This window comes from Mesoplodon densirostris, chromosome 3 (genome assembly GCF_025265405.1).
Source record: "Mesoplodon densirostris isolate mMesDen1 chromosome 3, mMesDen1 primary haplotype, whole genome shotgun sequence".
NCBI classification, from domain to species: domain Eukaryota; kingdom Metazoa; phylum Chordata; class Mammalia; order Artiodactyla; family Ziphiidae; genus Mesoplodon; species Mesoplodon densirostris.
In genome coordinates, this window is record NC_082663.1 from 111,643,080 (window position 1) to 111,657,578 (window position 14,499).

Consider the following 14,499-nt stretch of genomic DNA (forward strand, 5'->3'; position numbering starts at 1 on the left):
CGGTATGCAGGCCTCTCACTGTTGTGGCCTCTCCCGCTGCGGAGCACAGGCTCCGGACGGGCAGGCCCAGTGGCCATGGCTCACGGGCCCAGCCGCTCCGCGGCATATGGGATCCTCCCAGACCAGGGCATGAACCCGTATCCCCTGCATCGGCAGGCAGACTCTCAACCACTGCGCCACCAGGGAGGCCCTGGTAATGAGTTTTTAGATAAAACACCAAAGGCACTATTCAGGGAAAAAAAAGAAATTGTTAAGTTGGACTTCATTAAAATTTAAAACTCTGCTCTGTGAAAATATTACAAGAATGAAAATACAAGCCACAGGCTAGGAGAAAGTATTTGCAAAACACGTATCTGATAAAGGATTGATATCCAAAATATACAAAAAAAAACTAAAAACTGAACAATAATAAAAGCAACAAACCAAGTTAAAAATGGACGAAAGACTGAACAGATATCTGACCCAAAAAGATATATAGATTGCAAATAAGTATTTGAAAAGATGCTCAACCTCATATGTCATTAGGAAACTGCAAATTAAAACAATGAAATACTGTTACACATCTATTAGTATGGCTAAAAAAAAAAAAACCTGACAATATCAAATGCTGACAAAGATATGGAACAACAGTAACTCTAATTAACTGCTAGTGGGAATGCAAAATGATAGTCACTTTAGAAGACAGTTGGCCGTTTCTTACAAATCCAAACACCGTCTTCTGTGAACATATAGCAACTATGCTCCTAGGTATTGACTCAGTTGAACTGAAAACTTAAGTCCATACAAAACCCCGCACATGAATGTTTAGAGAAGTGTTATTCATAATCGCCAAAAACTAGCAATCAAGAAGATCACCAAACACTAGCAATCAAGAAGATGTCCTTCAATTGAGGTGAATGGAGAAACTGAGGTACATCCACACAGTGGAATATTACACAGTGAATTTTTTTATATGAATAAGCCACAAAAAAAGACATAGAAGAATCTTAACTGCATACAGCTGAGTCAAAGAACCAGTCTAAAAGGGCTACATACTATATGATTCCCGGAATATGACATTCTGAAACAGGCAAAATTATAGACAGAGATCAGTAGCAAATGGGTTTGGTGGCGAGGGAGGAAGAATAGATAGGTAAAGCACAGGTGACTTTCAGAATAGTGAAACTACTCTGTCTGATACTGTAATGGTGAAACATGACATTATGCATTTTTCAAAACCCATTCAACTGTACAAAACAAAGAATGGAACTCAATGCAGACTACGGATTTTAGTTAATAATAATGTATCAATATTGGTTCATTAATTGTAACAAATATACCACACTAATGAAATATGGTAATAATCAGTGAAACTATGGGTAGTGGGGAGAGAGCTATATGCAAAAACTTTCTGAACTGTTAGCTCAATTATTCTGTAACTCTGACACTGTTAGAATTAAATCTATTAATTAAATGTGTGTATACACATATATATCTACATATGTATATGTACATACACATATATATGTGAAATTAAGCTATTTACACTCTTAATTAATAATACAGAGTGGCCAAGAAATAGAGGATATAACAGATAGCCACGTCTCCAAATCTACCATTTTGTTCATGGTTTGTTTTCTTGTTTTTCATTCCCATTCCCAACACTCCAGAAGAGTGTTTATTATTCAGCCTGTATTGGGCTTGCTCCAAAGATACAAACATGGATAATTTCAGAAAATGGAAGAGAATCAGACTGAATTTACAGACTAAAAGAGAATTGGGTCTAGATTAGTGGATATAAATCACCAACCCCTAAAACAGAAGTTTAAATTTTAATAATGCTCAGTGGCCAGGAAGCTACAAAATTATACAATACATGGGTTAATACAACTGGCAGAGATAGAGCTTATGGCAAACTAGAGAGAGCTTGTCTGGCTTAAAGGCCTAAAGGTTCAAATATTTGTAAAAAACAAGGAGGCCAAGTAAAATGTATGCTGGCTGGAGTTCTCTCACCTACCAATTAACCTGGTGTCAGTAACCTTATTCAACATAGATAAAATAGAAAAGCACTTACGTTGAGCCTAACGTGCCCCTCTTTTTCTTTAACTGTAGAACACTTACTGAAATATCAAATCTATTGATGGAAAATTTATCCAATGCAGCCTAAATCATTAACATTTGCTTTAAGCAACTCAGTATAATTTACCTCTTGAATCATACAAAAAGTATCTAAAAATTAATTTTTAAAAATACACCTTGGAGGGGCTTCCCTGGTGCCGCAGTGGTTGAGAGTCCGCCTGCTGACGCAGGGGACATGGGTTCGTGCCCTGGTCCAAGAAGATCCCACATGCCGCAGGGCAGCTGGGCCCATGAGCCATGGCCGCTGAGCCTGCGCGTCCAGAGCCTGTCTCCGCAACGGGAGAGGCCACAACAGTGAGAGGCCCACGTACCACAAAATAAAACAAAACAAACAAACAAACAAAAAAAATACACCTTGGGACGTCCCTAGCGGTCCAGTGGTTAAGACTCCATGCTTCCAATGCAGGGGGCGCGGGTTCGATTCCTGATCAGGGAACTAAGATCCCACATGCAAAGGGTGTGGTCAAAAAACAAAACACCTCAAAGAAATTCTCATTTTAAGAAAACATCCTGACATAAAATTATTTATATAATCATATGTTCATAAAACGATCAAATTTTGAGCTTTCACATGAAAGCTTTTAGAAACATACAAAGAGGTCTATATGAATTGAAAAGTTATGAAGATAATATAGACAGCCAAGCAAAGTCAGTTCATTACATTTGTTTGAAATTCCATCTAGAAATATTGAGGGAATGTATTTCATTTCCTCTATACTTCACCTATAAGAAACATTTATGTATATAAAACTTGATTTAATCATGAATGGCACCAGAAATGTAATAACCTGAATTCTTAAGGTATGAACAACTGAAATTATGAATAACTTCACACATAATTCATATATAGAGTGAAGATGCCAATGAACTAAAGAAACAGACTGATTAAAAATACTATATTACTAAACTAGTGTTTAGTGTTTAGTTTTAATGTTGTAAGATGAAAAAGTTACAGAGATTTGTTACACAATGTGAATGTATTTAACACTGCTGAGCTGTACACTTAAAAATGGTTAAATGTTAAGTTTAATGTTGTTTTACTTTTACCACAATAAAAAAAAAATTTTAAATACTGTATTGTTTCTTAGCATGCTTCATTTGATAACTTAAGAAAGGTCTAAAATGAATATGTTAACAAAAATATATGGCAGAAAATATTAGCTCTAACATAATTTTCACCAGTACAAATTATTTGCAAGACAAAAAAAGAAATAATAAAGGCTGAAATTTAATTCTCTAATGTGTTCTTCTACACATTTCCTCTAACCACTGTGTTTACTGCACAAGAAAGATTTAAAAACTCACGTTTAATGTCTTTTATCCTAAAAATTATGGTGAATAACAGATGACTGGAAAATCTTCTCCTTCTCAATAACTGAATCCAGCCAAAGAATATTATACAACAGTCATAAAGTAAACTTTTTTTTTTAATTTTTAAAAAAACTTTTTAGCCACATCGTGCGACTTGCAGGATCTTAGTTCCCCAACCAGGGATCGAACCCGCACCCTTGGCAGTGAAAGCTTAGAGTCCTAACCATTGGACCATCAGGGAATTGCCAAGTAAACTTTTTCAATTGAAATAAATTAAAAACATGATGAAATATTCCATGTTAATTTAGGTTATTTTTACCATACAGTTTCTATTTAATGGTTACTTATAATTCCATCTCAAAAATCATACAGAACACTTCTATAAAACATACCTTTTATTTAGGAAAATAAGTTATTTTATCATAAATTCAAAGATTCTAGAATATGGCTGAGGCAATGAAATCTCTCCTTTTGAGAGAGGTTTAAAAAACCAGATTTACTTTCACTGTGTTTTAACACAAAAGGAGAAAAATGAAGAAAAAAAGGATCAAAGTTGAAAATAAACATGAGTTCTCTCTCTTTTTTTTTTTTTTTTTTTTTTTTTTTTTTTTTTGCGGTATGCGGGCCTCTCACTGTTGTGGCCTCTCCCGTTGCGGAGCACAGGCTCCGGATGTGCAGGCCCAGTGGCCATGGCTCACGGGCCCAGCCGCTCCGCGGCACATGGGATCCTCCCAGACCGGGGCACGAACCCGTATCCCCTGCATCGGCAGGCGGACTCTCAACCACTGCGCCACCAGGGAGGTCCTGAGTTCTCTCTTATTGTCAAATTTACTAAATACACAACTCCTTAGTCATTTCCATTAAAAAAAAAAGTATACACATGACATGCCTACAGTTTCACAATAGCAATCCTGCAATATCACAGGCTAAAATAGGCTTTCACTTCAAAATGTAACAGTTCATATTTAAACAAACAATTCAGAAGACCCCTAACCCAATAAGGGACCATACAACACAAGCCAATGAACAAAAGTGAGGTACATGGACTACTGGTGATAATAAACTTTAGGTGGTACACAACAGCTACATATTTTTAATTTTAATTATTATGCATTCATTTTTACAGCTTGCTTATTATAGCAAAGAAGGCTGATTCCCCATTTAGGGTAATGATGCACACATTCTGAAATACACTTATTTAGGTATAAAATAGGGACAATTTAAAGAGAAACATCAAATTTAAATGGCACAGATGATATGCAGATTTGGCAATACTGTGAAGGTGAGCTGTGAATGACTTTTAAGAAGCACTGCTGTAGGTTATATTTGTCATAGAAAACAGCGGTCGCATTAATGTTGGGCCTTCTGCTAAGTACTTTACATACATTATCTCATTCTATCTTAACAATAATCTATTAGATTATTACTAAATTGAATTCACAGGTATTACATTAGAAAGCTAAGGGTCAAAAATGCTGACAAATCTGCCCAAGGTCATTAGGGGTAGTAAAAGGCAGAGCCAGGGTTAGCCCACAGGTCTGTCTGTCAGATACTAAAGTCTGAGTTCTTGGGCTAAGTGTTATACTACTTCTCCAGTCTAAAGGAGGAAAGACTGAGAGGATGAGAGGACGAAGTAAAACTGAAATGAATCTCTTTGAGACAGAAACACATCAGTCACTTAGCGTGATTCCCAACGTAAGTTCATATGTATTATGTTTCCTTGCCATAATCAGAGTGCAGTTGCAGCACTTGCTGGAGCTTCAGGCTCCAAGCTTTGTTGTGTCAGAAAATACTGCTAGAGAAAGGATTAAGCAACAGAGTTATATGGAACATCAAGTTCATATTCCCTATATCCGTGTATCTTTGTATTCCATGTATCTAAGAACATGTGATTACCCTCACTGGTTAAATAACACTTAACCAGTCCCTGCATCTAGGAGCCCAACAAAGGACAAAGCACATTGCTGCTAAAACAAGGGTCTCTTCTGGTCATATCTGCTTGTCTAGTGGTCCAGTGCTAGAAACCATACCACTGACTCCTCCCAAATGTGCTTGAATTCCAAGCACTTTTATATTTAATAACAAAGGAGTCAATGGCCCACTGAATTACACCCTCATTTGACTATGGGACAGAGAAATTTAAAGAATTAAATTTTATTAGAATAAGTTAAAAAAATAAATAAATTTTCCAGTGTACACTGCAAAACAAGTCTATATTATGAAAAGCTGGAGAATATGTACCTGAATTCATTTAGGGCATCAACTATTCGATTATATGCCAAACTCCTCTGACTGGCATCAGCTGATCTCCGGCTCATTTTCATAGCCTTGAAAGCAATCAAATAGTTAATTCTTATACTGATCATGGGCAAAATATGGGGGGAAAAAAGTAAAAGACAAAGTCACATATTTCCACAACATTTTACCCATCATTCTTAACTAGATATACATAAAGAAGGCACACATATTTCTAGTGGCTTTTTTTTTTTTGCACCTTTGGTCATTTAATGAGTATAATAAAATTCAAATTTTTCCAGTGGTAAGCCTCTTACTTAACTGTCAAACCACAGAATGTCAACACACAACGAGGATGATGTTGACAGTTTCTGGGTTACATAAAACTTTTTTCTCCCAAACAGATCATAAAATGATAAGTCAGTAACAACAGCTCCTGGGTTTCACTAATATTTCATAAATAATGGTTCTGTTAACTAAATCCTTTTTTTAAAATCTAAAATATAAAGATGCTACTGAAAGATGTATCAAGTTATTAGTAATATTTGCTTTCTTAAAAACATATTTAGCCAAAGTTAAGAAGTCCTGCTTTAGGTAGACAAAAAGGGGATCAGGATTAGAATATGGATATCAGAAAGAACTTTGAAATTTTTTCAACTTTTTCAAAAAAATGTAATTATGCATTACTTATGTAATTACACATTATTTTTAAAATGTTTAAACATATATTTAAGAAAATGTTAGACTACTTCAGGCCAGAATCGTTCACGTTCATCCAAAAGCTTCAACAGGGTAAAAGTGACAGTTAACTTTATGTTTTCACTAACTGTTGAGAGACTCCCAATTTATAAAGAAATATTCTTTAGCTAGAATCAAGCAGTATTCTTCCTTAATTTTACCAACAATAAAAAATTTTACATTATAGATCTCAAAAGGTGGCGCAGACTTTGAAACAATTCCCACAGTGCTCAGAAACAGAATCCATAGATTTTCATTAAAAAAATAAATAAGTGATAGTTTGAAAACTGGCCCTAGAACATAACTTATTTGGATGGCTCAGGGTTTACTACATTCTATGATTAATTACCAACTACAGAACATTCTAAACTAAGTTCTATTCATTTATATGAAAGTATTCACTCAGCTTTATCTTTCAGCTTTATTAAGAAATAAGATGTTGAACAAATATCCACACAGCTCTAAGTACTGCAATGTGCACTTTAGGTTATAGAATGAACAAAACATTAAAACATTTAAAAAGTAATGTTTAATGAGTTCTATAGTGCCTGAATATTTCAAGTTTTATACAAAGTTTAAACACTTCTCCCAGTAACTGAAACGTCAGTTCAACCACAGCTTAATGTTCCACGTACTGACTCTGGCAACAACAGACTACAAAAAGAGACAGCAGCAAAGTGTAGAAAATGTCACCAGTGCTGAACTTCTGAAAAAGGAAATGAAAATGGACTTTACTCATCTGCTCAGTAAAAAGGTACTGCTAATAATCTATTTGTCTTTTAACAGATTTAATGTAAATAAATAATATAGTGTCTTCTCTAGAGGCAGATGATCCTCAGACACTAATGAGTTACTGAAATGCATCCTCTGCTTTCTAGAACATTCTAATTGGTCTCGCATCTCCTCTCTCTTTTACTAGTCTCTTTTAAACATACTGCCAAAATAACGTTCCTATAGTACAATTTGAAGACAGCCTAACAAAGTCAAAAATTCTGGCAAACATTCTACACTCTCTGTGATCTGGCCACCATTAACTCTGCCAGCCATACCACTCACTACTCCTCTTTGTATCTTTTCCTTTCTACATATTGTCACAGGGATTAAGAACTTTAGTTACACCCACTGATAGTTCAACTTATAGGAATCTCTTATAAAATATAATCTGGAAAATTCACCAAGATGTTAACTGCAGTGTAGCTATAACTGTGAAAAAGCAGAAATGACCTAATAAAAAAGTTACTTAAATGGAGGAAAGCCACTAAAATATATTCAAGAACCATTTAAAATGAGAAATGTGTATGTTAACAATGATTAATTTTTCAAAATGGACACATAATTAAAACAGCATGAACACAGCACAGTCCCAATCAAGTAAAAGTACAATACGCATAGAAAAGGCCTGGGTAAGACTTTCAGCAAAATGTTAATGAGTTATCTTTGGGCAACAAGGATATCAATTTTTCTTGTTATTCTGCAATATCCATTTTTCAAAACTTTATGTTTAAAAAATCCTACACATCCTTTAAGATTCAGTTCAAATGAAACATCTTCCCAGCAGGAAGTCATTTTTCTTCCCTACGAACTCCTAAAAAACTTTGATTTTCCTTCTTTTTTAGTTATCTTTATGTTCTATCGTATATTCACAATTTTCTTACTTTACATCAATTTATTACATGCACTATCAGCAGCATTTAACACAACTGATCACTCCTAACTTCTTAAACTACTTTCTTCACCTGGCTCACCCCAAAAAGTACTCTCTCTTGTTTTTCTCTTGTTTTTCCTCCTACTTGAATGGCCAATCCTCAGTCTCCCCTGCTGGTTCTCAACTCCTCAAATTTTAACTTACTGAAACGCTCTACAAATCAGGCCTAGGCCTCCTCTCCTCTCCTCTCTCTCTCCATCAGTTTCTTGGCTTAAAATACCATATATACACTGATGACTGTCCAGCCTGGACCTTTCCCCTAAACTCTAGACTCACAACAACTTGGATGTCCAGGAGGCACTGCAAACAAACTGCTGATCTTCCTCCACCAAACCTGTTCCATTTGTAGTTTTCCCATTTTAGTACTGGCAATTCCATCCTTCTTACTGCTCAAAAGGAAAATCGCCAGTCAACCTCTATTATTCTTTCTCTTAACCCAAATTCGGTCCATCAGCTAATCTCCTTAGCTCTATTTTCAAAAATATCCAGAATCCAACCACTTGTCACCAATTCCATCATGAAAGTGCTTTAAGTATCCACCATCTCACACCTGAATTACTTCAACAGCCTTGTAACTGATCCCAAAGCATCCACCTTTGCCCCTGAAATCTATTCTCCATCAGCAGTAAGAGTGAGTCTCATGAATAATGTCATTTCCCCTGCTCAAAACACTCCATTGGTTTCCCATCTTTCTTAAGAGTAAATGCCAATGCTCATACCATGGTAACCTATAAATTCCTACATGATCTGGTCCTATTTCTAACTCAGCCACTTTGGCCTCCTTACTCCTCCTTACTAATGCTCAAGCATCAGGCTTACTCCTTTGCCCCTCCTGGAGCATTCTTCTCTCAGATGGTTATAGCTGACCTCCTCCATATCTCTGGACCATATGTCATTTTATCAGGAGCTTTCTTGACTATCCTATAAAAATTTGTAATCCTTCCATCCAGCATTCCTTAAAAAGCTTTCTCTGTTTTATTTTTCTCCATAGCACTTATTACCATCTAAAATCTTATATATTCATTTGTTTATTTTCTATGCCATGAGGTCAGGAGTGTTGCTTTTTTTCACATCTTATCCTCAGTTGCTAGAATAGTGCCTGCCACATTCTAGGCCCTCAAATACTTATTTATTGAATGGATAAATGACCTTACATCTTTTTTTTAGGTAGTAGGCTTCTTAAAAGGAGCTGAAGTCTACTTTGCATCTCTCAGATCACTTTGTAGGGTACCTGCACAGATTCTGTTAATTTTTCTGCCAAATGAATGAACACAATGCTTAAGCGAGAGAATAAGATTCAAAGGAAAATAAAATAAAAAATATAAACAAACCATAAACATGACTATGCTTACCTGTTCTATTGCACTTTTCAATTTGTTCATGTGGCTTTCAAACAGAGGAAAATGTGAAAAAAAGAATTCATTAAATTTGTTGCTTTCATCTTCATCTTTGGATAATGAAAAGATTACCCCAATTGCAATCTTCTTTTTCCTCACAATCCCTGGGTTAGGGCCACAGCTCTCCTCTGACAGATTAAAGCTTTCTTCTATAGACCTTAAAAATAAATGGATTTTCATTTTAAAAAAATATAAAAATAATTAAATTCACAAATCAATCCCCTTGCCAATTAAATGTAGGCAAGCTAAAGGTCTTCCAGTGTTTTATCAAGTAAATCTAAAAATTCATACCAATTGTGTATCTCTTTGAGAAATCTACTGGCTATTCCTTTATACTCATATTTTTGTAAGAAATTTTAATAGAGAGTCAGATTGGAAACATTTTTGTTCAATTAGAAGTCACTAAAAATGTAGATAATCCCAATATATAACCAACCTAAAAGAGCCTGAATTTTAAGGTTTATAGACGAGTCTGATATAATCTCTTCACTGTTCTAGAATCTACTTATCTCCCCTTTAGATTCCAGGAATAAAATCAAAGGTGAAGGAATAAAGGGAGTGAATAAAAAAGGAAACAAGAAGCTTCATCATCTTTAGCTGTACTTAACACAGACTAAAAAAAAAAAAATCTTTCAAGAATGAATTAACTTGCCAAAATAGAAACGTGAAAAACTGAAATATCAAAACATGCAGTAAATGGATCAAAGACCAAAACAGAAGAGTTAAAACTATAAAACCCTTAGAAGAAAACATAGGGTAAAAGCTTCATGACACTGGATATGGCAATGATTTCTTGGATATGACACCAAAGGTAAAGGCAACAGAAGAAAAAAATAGATAAATTGGGCTACATAAAAATGAAAAACTGCTTTGTATCAAAATAAACTATCAACAGAATAAATGGGCAACTAATCAAATGGGACAAAATATTTGCAAAGCATATATCTGATAAGGGATTCATATCCAGAAATATATAAAGAACTCCTACAATTCAACAACAACCACCAAAAAAAAACACCTGATTAAAAAAGTAAAACACTTGAATAGACTATCTCCAAAGAAAACATACGTATGGCCAATAAGAAAGCAAAAACATGCTCGACATCACTAGCCATCAGGTAAATACAAATTGAAACACAAGGAGATACCACTTCACATCCTTCACATAAGGATGGTTACTATTATAAAAAAAAAAAAGGAAATTAACTACTGGTGAGGATGTGGAGAAATTAGAACTCTTGTGCAGTTCTAGTACGGGAAATTTCTTAGCGGTACAGTTGCTAGTACTCCACGCTTTCAGTGCAGGGGACACATGTTCAATCCCTGGTCAGGGAACTAAGATATGCAGCGTGGCCAAAAAAAAAAAAAAAAAAAAAACACCCTGGCCATTTCTAGTGGGAATGAAAGTAAAGTGGTATAGCCATTGTGGTGAAGAGTATGGCAGTTCCTCAAAAACTTCAACAGAGAATTATGATATGATCCAGAAATTCCACTTCTGGGCATATAACCAAAAGAATTGAAAGCGGAGACTTGAAAGGTATTTGTAGACTCACATTCATATCAGCATATTCACAACAGCCAAAAGGTGGAAGCAATCCAAATGACCAAGGACAGATGAGTGGATAAACAAAATGTATATACAATGGAATGTATATGTATATACAATGGAATACAATGGAATGTTAGTCATAAAAAAAATGAAATTCTGATACATGTTACAATATGGATGAACCCTGAAGGCATGCTAAGTGGAATAAGGCAGACATAAAAGGATAAATATTCTATGATTCCACTTATATGAGGTATGTAGAGCAATCAAATTTACAGAGAAAAAAATAGCATAGTAGTTCCCAGGGGCTCAGGGGAGGGAGGAATGGGGAATTATTGCTTAATGTATAAAAAGGTTCAGTTTGTGGAGATAAAAAAGTTCTGGACGTGAATGGCTATGGCTGCACAACAGTGTGAAGGTACTTAATGCCACTGAACTATACAGCTAATAATGGTTAAAATAGTAAATTGTATGTTATGCATAACTTACCACAATTTTTAAAAATGTAGTACACTTTAAAAGTTTCCAGTTCCAGACTTTAAAAATACAAAATACAAGGTCCAGGTTCTTAACATACACAATTGTGTTAAAGGAACTATTCAATCTTGTGGTAAGTTAAAAGTCCCAGGCTTCCCTGGTGGTGCAGTGGTTGAGAGTTCGCCTGCTGATGCAGGGGACACAGGTTCGTGCCCCGGTCCAGGAAGATCCCACATGCCACGGAGCGGCTAGGCCCATGAGCCATGGCCGCTGAGCCTGCGCGTCCAGAGCCTGTGCTCCGCAACGGGAGAGGCCACAACAGTGAGAGGCCCGCGTACCGCAAAAAAAAAAAAAAAGAAAGTCCCAACTTACCATCTAGGAAACACCCCATTCTCCAAACTTGTTGTTTGGCTACGTCGCCAGCGTCGCTGGTAGCTGCTGGCACAACTTCGGGTAAGTGAGGAGTTTGGAGAGGGAAATGGTGTAATAAGCAAGCTGCTGAGAGATGCTGTCAAGTCAGAGTAAGAACAAGTATAATGTATAAGTCAATAATTACTAAAAACAAGAACAGATTTCTTTTTAACAAATTTAAGAGTGGTGACTCAAATTTTCCATTTTGCTGAATGAGGCTCTAAAATTTCCATTTAAAAAAATACATCATTGTTGGAGCAAGGTCCCAGAAAAAAATCACATATTAAAAGTGAGTTGGCAAGAGACCCTGATACAATCTCCTTTTGACATCCTTACCTTCCCCAACCCCACCCCAGACGAAAATGCTACTTTGAAAAAAGCTTTATTCCTTTGGCCATGACACTGTCTCCTAGCTTAGCTGAATCCTTAGTCCTTAAATTAAATACGATGCAGTTCAATTTCAACGCAGCAGCTGGATTTTAAGAACAAAAGCTATATTTGAAAATAAGTGTTTGAATGCCATTTAAAACGTCATTTAAAAGTACTCATGGAGGGGGGCTTCCCTGGTGGCGCAGTGGTTGAGAGTCCGCCTGCCGATGCAGGGGACACGGGTTTGTGCCCCGGTCCGGGAAGATCCCACATGCCACAGAGCGGCTGGGCCTGTGAGCCATGGCCGCTGAGCCTACGCGTCCGGAGCCTGTGCTCCGCAACGGGAGAGGCCAAAACAGTGAGAGGCCCGCGTACTGCAAAAAAAAAAAAAAAAGTACTCATGGAGGGACTGCCGGGGCGGTCCAGTGGTTAAGACTCCACAATTCCAATGCAGGGGGCACAGGTTCAATCCCTGGTCGGGGAACTAAGATGCCACATGCTGTGTGGCGGCCAAAAAAAGAAGTACTCATGGATCACTTGTGCATAGGTAGCCACCTCTGAATGCTTGGGTACTTTTACCAAGAGTCATGACTATACCTATCAAGCTCCAAGAAAGAGTGAATCCTACAGATTGCTCTCTGGAACATTGCTCTCTGGAACAGACACATCCCAATAGAGTCCACTCTGATTATAAGTGCTGCAATCCCCTAACTGTGGAAATTATTCTCTTCTGAAAACCCTTCTCTGCAATCCAAAAGCTCTGTTTCCTGCCTGGGGTATCAAAAGGAATCTCTCTTAATCTAGAGAGAAAAAGACCTCAAGGGCTTGCTTTTGTTTAGAAATATTTTAGATTCCCATTTTCATCATTATAAACACACACTGAAAATTTGTAAAGTAATCAAAAGGGAAGTATTATTATCATCTATAAAAAGATACACGCCAGATGATATATTATTTTGGACACCGGGACTGAAAACTAACAGATTATGAAAATATGTTCATTTGAATTCTCTGACAAATTCAATGGTAAAGGGGAGAGCTCTATGTGCCATGCAAACATCTGGGCCGCCAATGAATTAATTCTGGACTACTTTCTTGAAAATACCACATTTTATCAATTAGTAGTATAAAACTTTGTAGTCTAAGATTAGGCATGTATAACTAATCTGGGTACAGCTTCTGTGAGAAATCAAATGTTACTCTAAATTTGGAAAAGCTCTGTTTTATCAAATTCTGGTATTAAAAATAACACAATCAGAAAAAGGAAGAAAATACACAATTAACTTAAACAGCATATATGAATTCAATGGCTTGAAGAAGCTTTACAGATCAGTCTTGCCAGGCCCTTCAATTTACAGATGAAGAAAATGAAGTATAGAGACATTAATTTATCACTTCTGAAATCTTGGATAAATAATGAAAACTAAATTCCTGCCACAGAAAACTAAATCTCTAGATTACATAGATGCAAACAGTATTAAGAGAAATACATTCTAGATTAGTTCCTAAGAACAAAAATAACTCAATTAGAAAAGAAGGGTGGGATTATTTGAAAGATGAGACTTCTCCTATTAGAGTAGTGGTTCTTAACTTTAGCTGTCCATCAGAATCAGTGGTTGAGTTTTTCATTTTTTGTTCCTCAAATACAGATGCCTAAGCCTTTCTCTAGGGTAAATCAAGAATCTTCAAGAGTAGAGGCCAGGTATCTGAAAAATTTTCTTGAAATTTCTCACACATAACTAGGGATTACAATATATGAGAAGTTTGGAGTCTCCATCTAGACTCAAAACTGACTTGTGAACAATTTAGATAGCAGAGCCATGCAATGTGACAACACATACAGATAATCACAGTGGATAAAGTTTCTCATACCTAACGATAATTCAAACCTAGGAGTACTCCACCTTTCTCTTATGCTGATCTCTGAGCCCTGACACTTTTCCTTTTAACTGAAATGTCCTTCTTTCATGCCTTTGGCCAGATGACTCCTATTTATTTCAAGTATCAACACTCTGTACAGCTTTACTCACACCCTGCCCCTTGCCCAGGCTAAGTTAGGTGCCATTTCTCTGAACCTCTGCACAGGTCTATCACAGAACACCTCAAACAATAATCTATGACAGATGATTTTCCTGGATATTCCTCGCATTAGAAGCTGTGCTCGTTAAGGATAGAATCTGGGGTTTTTT

At 36.3% G+C, this 14,499-nt stretch overlaps 1 protein-coding gene across 2 annotated transcripts in view; it reads right to left on the bottom strand.

Annotated features, from left to right (window-relative positions):
- The window catches only part of FNIP1 (folliculin interacting protein 1), a 133,626-nt gene that overhangs the window by 40,591 nt on the left and 78,536 nt on the right, over nucleotides 1–14,499 (bottom strand). For both annotated transcript variants that reach the window (XM_060093322.1, XM_060093321.1), the window contains exons 8-10: nucleotides 11,903–12,038; nucleotides 9,460–9,661; nucleotides 5,671–5,756 (exon numbers count right to left, since the gene is read on the bottom strand). In XM_060093322.1, the coding sequence (XP_059949305.1) occupies nucleotides 5,671–5,756; nucleotides 9,460–9,661; nucleotides 11,903–12,038 (424 nt within the window). The remainder of the gene's footprint in view (nucleotides 1–5,670; nucleotides 5,757–9,459; nucleotides 9,662–11,902; nucleotides 12,039–14,499) is intronic.